Source organism: Sesamum indicum, linkage group LG7 (assembly GCF_026168435.1).
Source record: "Sesamum indicum cultivar Baizhima isolate 11 linkage group LG7, ASM2616843v1, whole genome shotgun sequence".
NCBI lineage: Eukaryota > Viridiplantae > Streptophyta > Magnoliopsida > Lamiales > Pedaliaceae > Sesamum > Sesamum indicum.
The window spans coordinates 5235831-5250773 of record NC_142663.1 but is presented as its reverse complement, the minus strand read 5'-3'; the positions used below and the strand labels follow the sequence as shown (position 1 = coordinate 5250773).

The window sequence follows — 14943 nt, the reverse complement described above, 5'->3', positions numbered from 1 at the left end:
CATAGGTCGTCGTAGGACTCCTCATTTTGCCAATTGCAATGAAAAAATTGCGGCAGATTTAATTTTTAAATCCTTGAGGTTTACTCAAATACAAACATATACTTAATTTGTGATGGTGAGTAAAAGTAGCTCTCATCCAAAAATTTAAAGGAAATATATATAAATAGTTTAGTTAGCAATTAATTAGTAGCAATGTTGAAATCCTGGCCACCAACTTGAGTAGAGATCATCTAACATTCCACAACTGGGCCCCCACCCACCTTATTATTCTATTAATCTTTCATCTTTTCCTCTCTCTCTCTCTCTAAAATTGCAATTGTAGTAGTACATATATATATATATATAATCAATCAATCAATCTTATGGGCTACGACTCAACCCACCACATATACTTTCACTCAAACACGCTTTTCTAATTTATCGTTAGAAATCGCTCTTTCTCCCAATGTCCTCAACTTCTTCTTCTTCTTCCTGCGCTCTTCTCATTTTCCTACTCATGGCCCAAGGTACACTTTTTCTTCCAAATTTCAATTTATTTATCACCCTTCATTTCATTTCTTTGAGTTTTTATTTATTTTTGCAGGCAGTTTGGGGACTGTGTTTACACTTGTAAACCGCTGCGACTACACAGTATGGCCCGGAATACTATCCAATGCTGGTAGCTCCGGTTTTGACACCACCGGTTTCCAGCTCCCACCCCGCGCCACCAGGTCCTTCCAAGCCCAACCCGCCTGGTCCGGAAGGTTCTGGGCCCGAACCGGTTGCTCTTTCGATCCCACCACCGGCATAGGCCGCTGCGACACCGGCGATTGCGGCTCCAATCAAATCGAATGTAATGGCAATGGCGCAACCCCACCAGCCACCTTAGCTGAATTCACCATCCGCTCCGGCAACCAAGATTTCTACGACGTCAGCCTCGTGGACGGCTACAACGTGCCCATGATTATACAGCCTGTCGGCGGTTCGGGCGCCTGCGGCTCCACCGGCTGCGTAACGGATGTGAACAGGATGTGCCCGAATGAGCTGCGGGCAGGGGACGGACTGGGGTGCAAGAGCGCATGCGAGGCGTTCGGAAGCCCGGAGTATTGCTGCAGAGGCGCGTACGGCTCACCCGCCACCTGCCGGCCGTCGGTGTACTCGGAGATGTTAAAGAATGCGTGTCCGAGATCGTATAGCTACGCTTTCGATGATGCTACGAGTACTTTTACATGTAGTGGAGCCGACTATACAATTACATTCTGTCCTTCACTAACAAGGTACGTCCATACCATACATACTAACATTCATTTTCTGTACAAAAATACAACTCATATACATTCTTATCCCTCACTAAATGTGTTTCATCATCATACGGAAATTATTCCTTTAACAAATGTAGGATAAACAATTATAGTATGAGTGGTAGCAAATAAGAAGAAGAATCTTAAGAGTAGTGGCATTGCTTTCTGTTGTATCATAAAATGATCTCCTTTTTGCCCCTTTTTCCCTTCATCTCCCTTCCACTTTTCTTTCATATCTTTTTTCTCCTTTTCGTCTCTCCTTTTCCCCCTTTCAGTTTCAAGAGACTCTCTCCAAAATTACATTTTTAATAGTTTTATTTGTGGCCGACGAATGTATCAAACTGACTATCTTGTAATGCATGCATTTCTGCAGTCAGAAATCATCAAGAGACTCTTCATCCTCAAGTTGGCAGCCTCCGCCGGCCGTCGATGATTCCGACTCTGGGCCGCAAGACGACCTGGCGTCGTGGCTGCCGAATTTTGTGATAGGGGGATCGCCAGACTTAGCTTTACACTCTAGCACTCTCGCCATGTGCGTAGGAGCAATTTTTCTGTCACTCACCTTCCTTCAACTATAGAGGATCGCATCCAAATATTAAGACAAGATTGTAAAGCACGATTTTTGGAGACCTATGTATAGAATTGTAATGATTTGGCAATCATATTTAATTTGGTGGGAGGAATGAAAAACAGTCAATTTTTTTAGTGATTTGTTGTGATGGATTTAGGTAAATTAGTTAGAGAGAAAGAAGGAATTGCTTTCATGATAGAAATTTGAGAGTGTGATAATTGCTTCTTTCTCTTTTATTTTATTGTTTTAGTAAAGGATCAAGATCACATATCTGACTTTTTTCTCTAAATTTGGACTTATAACCTATCTTTCACAAAAATAAGGTGTCACTATTGGGCACATGACCCTCTCTATTTTTCTGAAGAAGTCTAATTTAACCAAATCGAATTTAAACCAATCATATAATTAAATATAAAATACTTGCAGTTTAATTGCATAATAAATTTATCACACGCTTACTATATAATTAGTTTAATTTTATCAAACTTAATTTGGATATAAATTAGACATAGTTGTGGTTGTCTGTTGAGCAAGGTTGGATACACAATAACTGCAGAAACTATTGTAGAATTTTTTTTAAAAAGAAATATACATAATACTTGAACTCCGACCTTGTATCAAATAAGGAGTCGTTTACAAAGCTCAATCCACTCTTATCCATGGTTTATTATAAGAATCGTGGCTTACTAGTAATCTATCTAATCATATATAAGACCTAATAATGTATCTGGTCTTGTGGAATGTCATCGATCCTAACACAAATCATATTTTATTCAATCTAGTCCTATCTTTTAAAGCCGCTAATCTTATTGTTGGGACAAAACTTCATACGCTTACACATCATATAAGTGTAATTGTATGAAAGCTCAAGAAAAATGAAAAATACAAATACAGTGAGATGGGATCATAAGATAGAACATGCAAAGCACTAATTAAAACAGCAAAATCAATATTACACTTATGTATTTATTATTTTCGAAAAGTGTTTTTTCTCCTTTATGTATGTCAAAATCTGAGGTCCCAAACTCCCAATATAGCATAAAGGTTCTGATGCTCTAATTTTTGGAGCATCATATTTGAAGGCAGCACTTTCGGTGTCAATTTAATTGCCTCACCAACCTATTATTCGGAGTTGTATGGTTTATGAAATTGAAGGTTTGAATGATTGCAAAACACTTTTAGGCTTTTCCAAAGAAAGCATTGACAGATCCCTTCATTTTGTCCAAGAATGCTCCCTTTCTTTCAGTAGTATTCCTCTCCCACACATGACACAACATCAATTGCTAGCTCATGTTTTGTTTTTTTTTGTTTTTGTTTTTTTTTGTGATAAATAATAATTATATCATTGCATCAAAATACTTATGAATCTGGTTAGAGCCAATAATTTTGTAACTAATAATGAATTGACAAATCAATATTAATTCAATATACCCTTTGATAATAATAAAATAAAACAAATATCTATATGAGAATCAGATGAAGACTGCGGACAACTATAATTAAAGTGTGATTTGTGCAGGAATATTCCAATTTTCCTAAAGCTTCCATGCACTTTGATATGATCAACGAAAAGTAATAATAATCTGACTAAAAACACATACAAAATTATTTATAGAATACAAAGTCCGAACTCACTAACAGAATATTGTTGCAATCGTGTTACTTGGTTAGCACATTTAGGGTTTAATTAGCTGAGTTCAAAAGTAGCTCGGGTGGTGGCCTGGTTCCACTGCAAATTTGCAGATGCCTGAATCCTGATAGGGTATTTATCATAGGCTAACTGTAATATGAATCAGCACAAGAACACAACTCCGCGGGAAATTAGCAGAGCAAACGAAATATAGCCCTTTCTCAACAGAGAAGATAAAAATTACTATTGTACGCTGCATAGCAAACACGCATTACTGTTGTCACAAACAATCCGTAGGAAAGGGAATGCGGCAGAGCAAAATTCCTGGTTTTACACTGATCTATGAATTAACACTCAGATTTCTAAAACCTAACGAGTGAGTGAGACTCTATTCAGTATGCAACGTCTGACGGATTCCCTCAGAGAAGGGGCAGATTAAGAACTAATTCCTCTCATTCAAGATCATCCAATCTTTCTGGATACTGGTCCTTCTACAATTCATCTTTCACATCCTCTTCATGAGCTTCTTCGGTCTGGGAGGACGATTCTGTTTCTTTTGTGCTGGGTTCAGTCTCGGCTTCTTCTACGTCGTCTTCCTCCTCAACTGTTGCATCTGGGCTGATATTGAGGCTGCTTTTCACCGAGCTATAGATTCGGGAAGCAAAATCCTTTGGATCGTTGAGTAAAAAGCCACTCTCCATAAGAGCTGTTTGGTACATCAGTTGTGCTGTTTGCTTTACGCTTTCGTCCTGGACAAGAAACACAACCAAAGATCATTAGCAATCTCAAATACAAAAACAATGTTCAATTAGATGCTGAGTTCAAAAGTACCTCGGGGTCATTTACGACTCTTTCCCGAAGCTCCTTGATGATGGGGTGCCTGGGATTAATTTCAAGCACCCTCTTTCCACGCATGTAAGCCTGCTTGCTAGCATCTGATAGAGTTTGAGACTGCATAATCCTTTCCATGTTTGAACTCCAACCGTATTTTGATGTCACTACGACACAGGGGGAGTCTGACAAACGGTTGCTTATCTTCACATCATCAACATTTTCACTGGCGAGAGCACCCTTCCACCATTTGGTCAACTCCTTGAATGACTCCTTGAGTTCTTTGTCTTTTGGGTCCTTGCCGAGCTTTAGTCCCTCTTTGGATACATTTTGGAATTTCTTGTCTTCATAATCCATCAGGTATTGCATCAGGTATTCATCCACTGGATCAGTGAAGAAAATAACCTGCAAAAGGAATGAGAATTCAGGTATGAGATTGTAAGATAAAATTTAGATATGTAGCTGCAGTGGTAACCTAGTAGCAATCAGAATATGTCCTATTGAGTGCTTACTTCGTAATTCTTCTTTGTTAGTCTCTCAAGGAATGGAGATTTCTCCAGCTGTTCCTTGCTTGTTCCAGTAATATAGAAGATATCTTTCTGTCCAGACTTCATTCTTGAGATGTATTGATCCAGTGAAGTTAACTTACCATCTGATTTTGTGCTGCAGGGAGGAAATCACATCAAAAAGATTCTTGTAAAATAAATAATTGCAACAAATTATATTTTAATCCAAAAATATTCTTACGTCTCAAAACGAAGAAGTTTTGCTAGGCGGTTCCTGTTAGTTGCATCCTCAATAATACCAAGTTTAATTGACTTGCCAAATTCATTCCAGAATTTTGCATATTGACCTCTCTTCTCATTGCTGTCACCTGATTCTTCAATATCTGCAAGCAACATTAAATTTCAGAATTAAGTTGGAACTTCCCATGGGTTTTAAGAGCAGAGCAAAAATACAATATATACAGCAATATTAATCTTTTCATCATATACAGAACGGTAAGAAGGATAACTGCACTGATGCCGTTCAATAAGGGATCCATAGAGAGCCAACCAACATTGCACTCACTGTTTCACTTTCTTCATACTTGCTAACTTCAGGCAAAAGTTGCACCACAACAGAAACAACCATCTATTCCATGATACCATACCTTTCTTGTCTTTATCATTAGATTCATCAGGGTCCTCATCAGCAAGCTTCCGGATCATGTCAAGGGCCTTGCGTATGAGTTTCTTCTTTATCGTTTTCAAGCTGCTATGTTGTTGCAGCATTTCTCGGGACACATTCAGTGGCAAGGTGTCAGAATCAACAAGACCCTAGTCACATGGGCCAAATATTAAAAATTCTGGAGGAAGCTAACAAGTGTAGTGTTTCCATGAGTTTGAGAAAAGGGACTACCTTCAAGAAGTTCAAATACTTGGGCAGAAGCTCATCAAATTCATCTGAGATAAAGACCCGTCTAACATATAATTTCAAGTTGGATTTGTTGGAATTGTAGTAGCTCTCATACAAATCATGAGGAGCCTTTGGAGGCACAAACAACACTGCCTTGAATTCAACATCACCTTCAGCTGTAAAGTGACTCCATGCTAGAGGCTTCTCATCACCAAAGTCCTGCAAATAGAGTTCAAGATGTTGATAAAATTGCAAAAGTTAAGGGAAAAATGAAAGACTGCAGCAGTGACATGAATCTCATCAGACGGGATTAAGGTATACACACCTTTGCCAGAGAGTGATAAAATTTTGTATATTCTTCATCTGACACCTCCTTTGGATTGCGTAACCATATAGCTTTCATGTCATTCAAAAGCTCCCACTCATATGTAGTCTTTTTAACTGTCTTTGTCTTGGGCTTTTTCTCCTCTTCTTTCTCAGCATCTTCTTCCTCTCCTTCCTCCGAGGATTTACTTTCAGCTGCTCACACGAGTAGACCATTGTGAGAAGAGAGTAACAACTAGAAAGCAGGTCTACTAATCATTACATCAAAGTAACAATTATAATGGAATATGCACAATACTTTGGAAAATATTGCAGTTATATCAGACGTACTTGTTTCCTCATCATCGCTAGACTCATCTTCATCAGCTGGAACTTCCTCATCCACTTCTTTGCTAGCCCAGAGGTATATGGGGAAGTTGATAAATTCCGAATACTTCTTAACCAATTCCTGGCTCACGATTATTTGAGAAATAAGATCAATAAGCTCAAAGAGAGAATAGAAGACATAGAAACAACAGATGGAAGATAAGTCACCAAACCCAATGGAAAATCAATGCATAGTTATTTAAAGTTGGATATGAGATAAAACATCATAAATATTGAATGTCTCTCATCCCTAACAACTTAAGCTTTTAGGTGAAGTAGCATCCAATACATGAATAAATCAATTACTCTGTCTGTGACTTCCAAATAATGGATCTCATTGCCAATCCTAGTAGCAACCAGTTACAGAAAAGATATGCAGCAACCTTTCTAGCACCTGAAAAATAATTGAGTATATATGGTTAACCAACCTTCAATTTGAACTCATCCAAGTACTCCTGTGCTTCATCTCTGAGATGCAATCTGATTTCAGTTCCTCGACCAAGTGGCTCATTCCACTTATCTTCTGAAATGGCAAAAGCTCCATCAGCCTTTGACTCCCAAACATACCTGAAAGTGTTTCGCAAAATTGTCACGTTATAAGTAATTTTCATCAGCATCTGCAATGGATGATACACTGAGTACAGGATGAGGTTCAGAAAACATACTGTTTGTCATCATTATGTTTGCTAATCACTTCAACATAGTCTGCCACAAGATAGACAGAGTAGAATCCAACACCAAATTGCCCAATAAGGTTAAGATCACCACTTGTCTGCATTTTTTCCACAAATGCTGTAGACAACATATTAGGAAAAATTAGCACCAATAACCTAACCAGCAAGAGCAAGCACAAGCTTTAAGTATATCAACCATAAACTTTGCTCAGAATCAGTTACCTGAAGTTCCAGATTTAGCAATGGTACCCAAATTCTTGATCAAATCCTCTTTGGTCATTCCTATACCTCTATCACGGATAGAAAGTATTTTCTTTTCTTTGTCCAATTTAATCTGCATTTATCAAATGAATAACTTGAGAGACGAGTACCAAAAACAATCATTTTCTATAATACCCAAATTGAAATTTAACTAATAAAAAGTTTCCTACACCAAAATTGTAAACTCTGCTAAAAACTTCCAAAGTATCCAAAGCTTCAGCAAATAGTCATTAGATATTATGTATATCCGAAGCCTTAGCACATGGTCATTAGATATTAAGTACAGTGCTTACGAATTCCTTCAAAAGACTTATGAATTTTGACAATACTACAAAAGCCAGTGGTAAGATACTTGGTACTCATAATAACATAATAGCATCATATATCTAGCTTCTCAAAAGTGCAACAGGCAGTTGAAGCAAGATCGTTATGCAGTAATACAAACCTGAATCTCGAGCTTGGTATTGTCACCTTCACCCAAAACTTCCTTGTCAGTGAGCGCCAGGAACCTAATCTTGTCCAGTGCCTAAATTGTTGAAGACAATTTAAGCATCAAGCTCAAGCATTATCTCAAATAAACTCCTAAATACTAACCACATAGCACAACAGAAACTCACATCTGAAGCATTGGAGATCAACTCTCTCAAGAAGATATCCTTGTTGCTGTAAAGAGAGTTGATAATGATGTCCATAAGCCGCGATACCTCAGCCTGGAACTCGAACTTCTCCGCATTCGCTCGGAGCGTTCTTCTCGACATGGACTCAGCTTCTCTAAATCACATGAACAAGCTCCCTAAATATAGATTGTGATATGCTAGATGCCAAACGAGTTTCAACTAACTGAAACATCAACTTACCTCTTAACGACATCAGAATCGGTGGATAATCCATTAGGAACGCCGCCGATCTTCTCTTCCACCTTCGGCGGATCTAACGGAGCATCAGAATCGACTTCTGCATTTGCCTGAATCTTCCTACCTACAAGTTCAATTTCATCATCCAAACCTTCAGTTATGAGAAATTTAACCCATCGCAACCAAATCCCACAACACACATCACTCCTTCGCAATGCTAGACTAAACGCCAAAAAAATGAAAACGAAAATACAATAAATGATTAAAGTATGAACAAGTACCTTGATCTGGGAGAAGAAACAGAAGGCATAACAGGAAAAGAACGGAAGGGATTGTCCACTTCCTCATTGCTCCAAAGGATTTTGCTCAGATTGTATCAACTCGTATTCTTCCCGTATTTCCTGCGAAGTGAGAGTGGGAGGGACTAGTTATATAGTGAGATTTTGCAGGGGAGTAGAAGAATGCCACGACCATGAGCGCTCTGATTGGCTAGAATTTGTCAGCGTGGAGGATCGGACGGCCCTAATGAGTTTCTTGCTACGTGGAATGTGTTCATTGGGTGTAGCGGTTTATTAGACGTGGTTTAGCTGTGGGGTTCTGGAATTCTCCATAGAGAAGACTTGAAAGACTGGGTTGTTATAGGCTGCGGTAGGTCTACTGATCTTTTCATTTGTCAAGTGTTTTTCATTTGCTGGAGTGAAGGCCCAGCATAGCTCTAGCGACTAAACTCGTCAACGCCGAGGTTCAACGTAAGTAAATTTCTTATTTTATCGAATTAAATTAATTATAAAATAAATATATTATATTTACTATATATTTGATTATTTTCTTAATTATATAATTATCAAAATAAAAAATATATTATATTTATTATATGATTAATTTAAGTTTGAACGGATTAAAATTTTTCTTAACATAATGACGTAAAGTTTCATTATTTAATAAAGGTCCAGATGGGGTAGAGATCGAAATCGCAGTGAAATTATCCTTTCCAACAACCAACTATGAAGCAGAATATGAAACCTTCATATTAAGTCTACAGACAGCATTGGAAGGGAGAGTAAAAAAGTTAGATGTTTACACGGATTTGCAATTGGTAGCAATGCGAAATAAGATAATGGTCCATGGTGTAGTACCTGAAAAGGATAAGAAGAAATGAATGGAAAAATTGATAGATATAAGATACATCACATCCCTCGACAGGAAAACAAACGAGCTGATGCTCTATTAAAGTTTGGAGCAATGGTTTTTAGGGATCAAAAACAGGAAAATTACAGTTGTTATGCCAGAGATTTGAAGTCATTGATGAGTTAATATCACATGATTAATTGTCTATTAATGCAGCAACCTTATTATAAAAAGAATATTTGTTTAGTTTGTGTTTAGCTCATAAGTTTTAATAATTAGGGTAAATTAGATTCAAATTTACTTAAATTTGATACAATTATAATTATTTTTTAGTTAATTGTAAAATTATTGATAACTTCTTGATATTTGATATAATTATGTAAGGTGTGAATGTCAACTTTACCTTTAAAATTTGCTTTTTCTCAAAAAAAAAAAGTTAAAAAGTTGATGTTGTGAAATGCCTGAATTGCCCTATGTGTTTATGCCTTCTGTATTTTAAAAAGGGCATTTTTGGTCCATAAATATTTCAAAAAATATATAAATTTATAATTCAGGGTTTAAGATGGTATTTTTTGTCAATTCAATATAAAATCTTGATGTAATTCCAACTAAAATTGGCCAAATGAGTCGTTTTTTCATATACATATATTAATTTATAAGTACTATCGATAATTTTTTAAATAATGAGCAAATATTTTTTAAGGAAACTCTATTATCTTGATAATTACATGGTCTTGTTGAAAATGTATTGATTGAGGTGGACATGGGCCTTAGTTGAATATTGGGCATCATTTTCAGACCATTTCAATCCACACTTTGGGCCATGAGCAGTTTCCTGGACAAGAAAATACCTAAGTCACAAACCTCCTTAAATGTGGAGACTAATGATCCAATTCTCGAAACAAAAGAATAAAGAATGATCATCCAAACAAAAACTCAATAAATAAAAAAATTCACTATCTAGAGATTAATGTGTTTGAAACTAAGACTCCTAAGTGGAGGATTTTGAAACCTCTTGAGAAAAATATTTTCTTGATGAGAAAAATTTATATATATTTTATAGAAATAATGATACATAATTGTATGATCAATATCTGTATAATATGATCGTACGATATCGATTTGATCATCCGTCGCAAAAAATAATAAAATAATAAAATACGATAAACTCATTTTGTAAAGACTTTCTTGGTGATGAAATCCCATTTGTAAACTAATTAGATGATTATATTAATATTTCAATAAATTGATTGGTATATAAATTCAACCAGAACATTAATATAACAAAATAATAATAATAATAAATTATAATAGATTCACATAAAATAAGACAAATATGTATATATATTTGGTGAGACTCAAGCCCATACCCTCGTACTTATTCACAAAATTTATGAATACAAGAAAGTCCCGTTTCTATTACATAAAAATGGTATTATATGATTAAATCAATATTTCAGTAAATGGACTGTAATTCAACAATACATTATCGATGAACACATACATAAATATAATTAATAAATTATAACAAACTTATTAAAATGAAATAAACATCACACACATTTGATGAAATTCAAACTCATAACATCAAACTTTATCCGCAGGAAAATCCCATTTAGGGATGGTGTTAGGGTGAGATTCAGGGGAAACCAATGATAGATCATCATGTGAACTGCCAACACAAACAAAATAGGGTGGGTGAAGTGTGGAGAGAGAAACTTGAAGCAACCGCAAACCCACTCTTAAAACCGCTTTAGTTTTGTGGAATTGGGATCTGAATGAATGGTCCCCAGACAACCCAACTCCAGTACGATATATTTATCACGTGATTAATTTTTTTTTAAATTATATATCAATTATATTACAAATGTATTATATATATATATTATATAATTAGTTCAGATACGATCAAATTAGATTTAGATTAAAATCCTTGTAAATGACAATTTGAATACTTTTGACTCAACCATTAATACAAATTAGAACACTGTCCTCAAAATTATAAGTCACTTACAAAGATGTCTACATATTGCTAGTTAAAACAACCTTTATGTCAATAGAATGGGGTAATTATGTAAATTTTTCATGAAATTTAGTGTAATTATACACATATCCGCTATGATGCAGAAAATTAGACTTAATACCTTAAGTTTATTTTTGTCTAATAAATATATTTTTCATGAATCAAAATTCATTGAGTTTGTTGATATGCGCAAAATCTGAAAATTCATATTTATCCGAATTGAATTATTACTTATTTATTGTAGGTCAAACAAGTATCGTCTAATCAAATTATTCATATACACACCTTCACAATGCTATGCGTGTGAGAAAGTACGTCTTCATCCTTATAAAGGTAATTTGATGAGAAAAGATTTATTTGGCTTGCAATAAGTCAATAGTAAGGCAATCGGATTAAAAATTAATTTTCATTCATTATTTTTACTAATATCAATAAATTTCATGAAGTTTGACTAATGAAGTGATTTATTTGTTGGACGAAAACAAACAACCAAATATTACATGTAATTTGACAAATCATAAAAAATTTACGTGTGATTACACCAATTTTATAGGAGGATGTAAACATCATCTAAAAAAAGTTCAAATGCACAATTTATTTATACTATAATTATCTTCTACAAATAATAAAATTTATTATTTATTCTTAATTAATATTTTTTTTCTTTCGCCTATTTCAAATATTATTTATTTATTTTATCGTAATCATTTTCATCTTATTATTTTTTTATATAAATAAATAATATTGATTATTATAAATTTTGTATACATATACATACATCGAGTGTGCCCGTTCAACTACTATTATAATAAAGTGGTGTGAAGTGTGAAGTGTGAAGTGTGAACCAACCTGACGAAAGCTATTATTACAATCACAACAGTCGGTGGGGTAAAAGAAGCAAAATATATTAAATTTCCTTTTTCTTTTAAAGAAAGACAAAAATGGTACTCCCAAAGGACAATTGTAGTAAATCCAAAGATTAAAACTAGGAATGTCTTTTAGCCACGTATGCATGCAGAGCGGTGATGTCCTTCGGTCCCTCCGATGACACGTGTCTTAAAATCATTGGCAGAAGGCAAATTGGCCAGCACGATGGCCATGGTGGGCCTGAATATGATGCCTCCTTTTCACTTTCTCGAAATACACCAATTACTGAAGAAAAATTAGATAAGCTCAAAACCCCCACCCCCACCCCCACCCTCTTACGTGGTTGTCACTCCAATGCCAAAATTACTAGATTAATCCCATATTTTGGGATTATTTTATACTTGCCCCATCTTTTATAAAATTTCAAAATTAACCTTATATTTTGTTAACAATTGCAAAAATAATCCAAAAATGTTGCAAAAAGGGTTTTCTGTTTTCTTTTGCAAGATACTTTTTACAACTATTAAGGTAATATAGAGTTAATTTTAAAATTCTATTGGGGTATAATGTCAAGTAATCCTAAATTGTGGGATTAATTTTGAAATTTTACCTCACGCTGCTCATAACCACACACACACTCTCCGCGCTTAAAACCCCTCCCCCCCACCCCACGGAGCATTAAATTTCACCCACCAATAAATCCATCCGCACTTCTTCTTCACTCCTAACTTCCGCACAGACCGACTCCCCCATGCTCTAGAAACGTCGGCAGATGGCGATTTCCGACGCGGTGGTGGGGAATTTGACGACACTCTACCTGGTGGTCATCGCTGCCATGAAGGCATACGGCCTGGCTGTTGGGCGGAGCTTCAGCGGCGTCTGCGTTCTCGTCCTCTCGACCGCGGTTGTGGCGCTGATCCTGATTGCGAGCCTCACTTGGGATGTGTCGCGGAAGGCGACGCGCGCGCTGACGACGCGCGATCACGGCCACGAAATGTGCCGCGGCGGCATCTGCTGGCATGGCGTCGCCGTCAAATCGCCGGCGTCTCAGGTCCGGTTCCGTCTCCCTCAGCAACATAATCCTTGAGAAATAATCATAAGAGTGCTGGTGCTGCAACTCAAATTTTAATTTACAAGTATCAAAGTAAAGGCAATTTGAAGGAATCGAGTTTGGATTGCTGGCGTTACTCCGGAACATAATCTCATAATATTATGTGCTTTAATCCTTTTCTAAGAAAAAGAAGTGGGAAAAAAAACATTCTACTATAACCTATAGGTGAAAATATATTTTTTCCTTCTCTTTTCCGTTTTTCATCTTCAAATATGAGTTCTTCTTTTCTCTTTAACTTTGTAAATACTAATCCACAAGTTCCTACAATTTGTGTATATATGAAATGAAATGTGCTGTATAAAGAGTGCTTCTACATTCTCTTCACGACTTTGTAATGATTTCACGCGGGAGTTGGAAGATTACAAAGACAACGGGCAAAGTGGCATGAATTTTGATGCTGTTCATTAACATAGTCAATGGACTTTTCGGCGTTTTTAGTTGGGCGTGGTGATGATTTGAGTGTTATACTTTCTCACTGTTGGTGTAATTGTACTACGTTCTTTGAGCTTGCAATCAACGTGAGATTGACGAGCAAATACCATTATGAGTCAAGTTTTTCAGTTTTTTGATCGGTAGAGATAGTTGAGTTTAGTGGGATGCAAGGGTTCTTTTGGTTTTACTTCCCTTTGGTTGCGGATACTGTAGCTCCAGTCTTTGCAAAGGTCTCTAGATGTGTGCAAAGCCAGTGCCTTGAAATGGACAATTCATCTTTGTAATTTGGAAAAGAATGGTCTAACTGAAACAGGGGAATGCCCTTTTCTGTTCCTCTTAATAGATTAAAGAATAACCCTCTAGCAAGTACACTTCAAAGTAATGTGAAATTCTAGCTCTGATAGGGTTTGATCCTAAATAAATTAATTATACTATAAATGTAATATATTTGCGACATGATTGTTGTATAATTTTAAAAAAAATAATTAATTATATAAAATATTTATTTTGTGATTGTTTGGTTCGATTAAACTTGATTTAGTTAAGAATTTATCTAAATTTATTTATATGAGATCATACACTACAAATTTTTACCAAAATCGGGTTTGATCAAATCGAATTAGTCCCGTATCAAATATATATTTGTTATTTGATTGGTTAATTTCTTTGAATTTTGCATTAATACGTATGATAAATATATACATGTTATGTTTATCACGTGGTTAATTTAATTTTAGCCAAACTCGATGTATGCTAAAATTTACCTCATCCATGATGCATTTTAGTAGGTGGAGCAATGAATGAGACATGAGACGTCATTTGTGTCAAGTTATTGCTAAAACACTTCAGTTTTGCTCTAATAAATGATAAAATAAATGCTGAAGTTGGTTGAATAATTACTATCGATCGAACAACATATCTTTCAGCGCTTTCAAGACCCTTAAGAGCGAGCATTCAGGGATTTGCAGAATCCAAGGACAGGTCGTTGCAAACACTAAGTTATCAATCCGGTAGTCTTTGAGAAAAGTTGGAATAGTTGTGTACTCCTCCAAAAGTATACTATCTGTCTATCAGAATTCTCAACATGCATAAGTACGAAACCAATTTACATAGAAGAAAGTAGGGTTGGAACCAGATGATCTTCGAGGCCGTCTTTGGCTTTACTGATCCTGTAAGAACTTTTCCAAAACTAA

At 35.8% G+C, this 14943-nt stretch overlaps 3 protein-coding genes across 3 annotated transcripts; 2 read left to right on the top strand and 1 right to left on the bottom strand.

Annotated features, from left to right (window-relative positions):
- Positions 1-348: 348 nt before the first annotated feature.
- Positions 349-2121, top strand: LOC105166058 (thaumatin-like protein 1). Its single transcript, XM_011085277.3, has 3 exons — positions 349-506; positions 584-1256; positions 1654-2121. Exons 1-3 carry the CDS (start codon positions 446-448, stop codon positions 1856-1858), a joined length of 939 nt encoding a protein of 312 aa, XP_011083579.1. The 5' UTR covers positions 349-445; the 3' UTR covers positions 1859-2121.
- Positions 2122-3672: 1551 nt separating this feature from the next.
- On the bottom strand, positions 3673-8627 carry SHD (Chaperone protein htpG family protein). Its single transcript, XM_020695364.2, has 15 exons — positions 8471-8627; positions 8193-8313; positions 7953-8106; positions 7781-7861; positions 7297-7408; positions 7066-7192; positions 6829-6967; positions 6365-6482; positions 6036-6229; positions 5714-5929; positions 5466-5631; positions 5060-5201; positions 4825-4975; positions 4313-4717; positions 3673-4230 (listed from the first exon to the last, which is right to left on the bottom strand). The coding sequence occupies exons 1-15, from the start codon at positions 8535-8537 to the stop codon at positions 3973-3975; spliced, it is 2451 nt and encodes an 816-aa protein (XP_020551023.2). The 5' UTR covers positions 8538-8627; the 3' UTR covers positions 3673-3972.
- Positions 8628-12872: 4245 nt separating this feature from the next.
- On the top strand, positions 12873-14112 carry LOC105166059 (uncharacterized). The gene has a single exon (XM_011085278.3). The coding sequence runs from the start codon at positions 12980-12982 to the stop codon at positions 13292-13294; it is 315 nt and encodes a 104-aa protein (XP_011083580.1). The 5' UTR covers positions 12873-12979; the 3' UTR covers positions 13295-14112.
- Positions 14113-14943: the final 831 nt, after the last annotated feature.

Bases quoted from the DNA above. Each gene is read 5' to 3' on its own strand.
- LOC105166059 (XM_011085278.3), top strand. From the start codon at position 12,980: ATGGCGATTTCCGACGCGGTGGTGGGGAATTTGACGACACTCTACCTG.
- SHD (XM_020695364.2), bottom strand. From the start codon at position 8,537: ATGAGGAAGTGGACAATCCCTTCCGTTCTTTTCCTGTTATGCCTTCTG. The intron at 6,483-6,828 runs GTTGGTTAACCA...ATCGTGAGCCAG, and splicing joins TGGATGAGTTCAAATTGAAG to GAATTGGTTAAGAAGTATTC. The intron at 5,202-5,465 runs GTATGGTATCAT...TGTTGCTTGCAG, and splicing joins TAATGATAAAGACAAGAAAG to ATATTGAAGAATCAGGTGAC.
- LOC105166058 (XM_011085277.3), top strand. From the start codon at position 446: ATGTCCTCAACTTCTTCTTCTTCTTCCTGCGCTCTTCTCATTTTCCTA. The intron at 507-583 runs GTACACTTTTTC...TTATTTTTGCAG, and splicing joins TTTCCTACTCATGGCCCAAG to GCAGTTTGGGGACTGTGTTT. The intron at 1,257-1,653 runs GTACGTCCATAC...GCATTTCTGCAG, and splicing joins TTCTGTCCTTCACTAACAAG to TCAGAAATCATCAAGAGACT.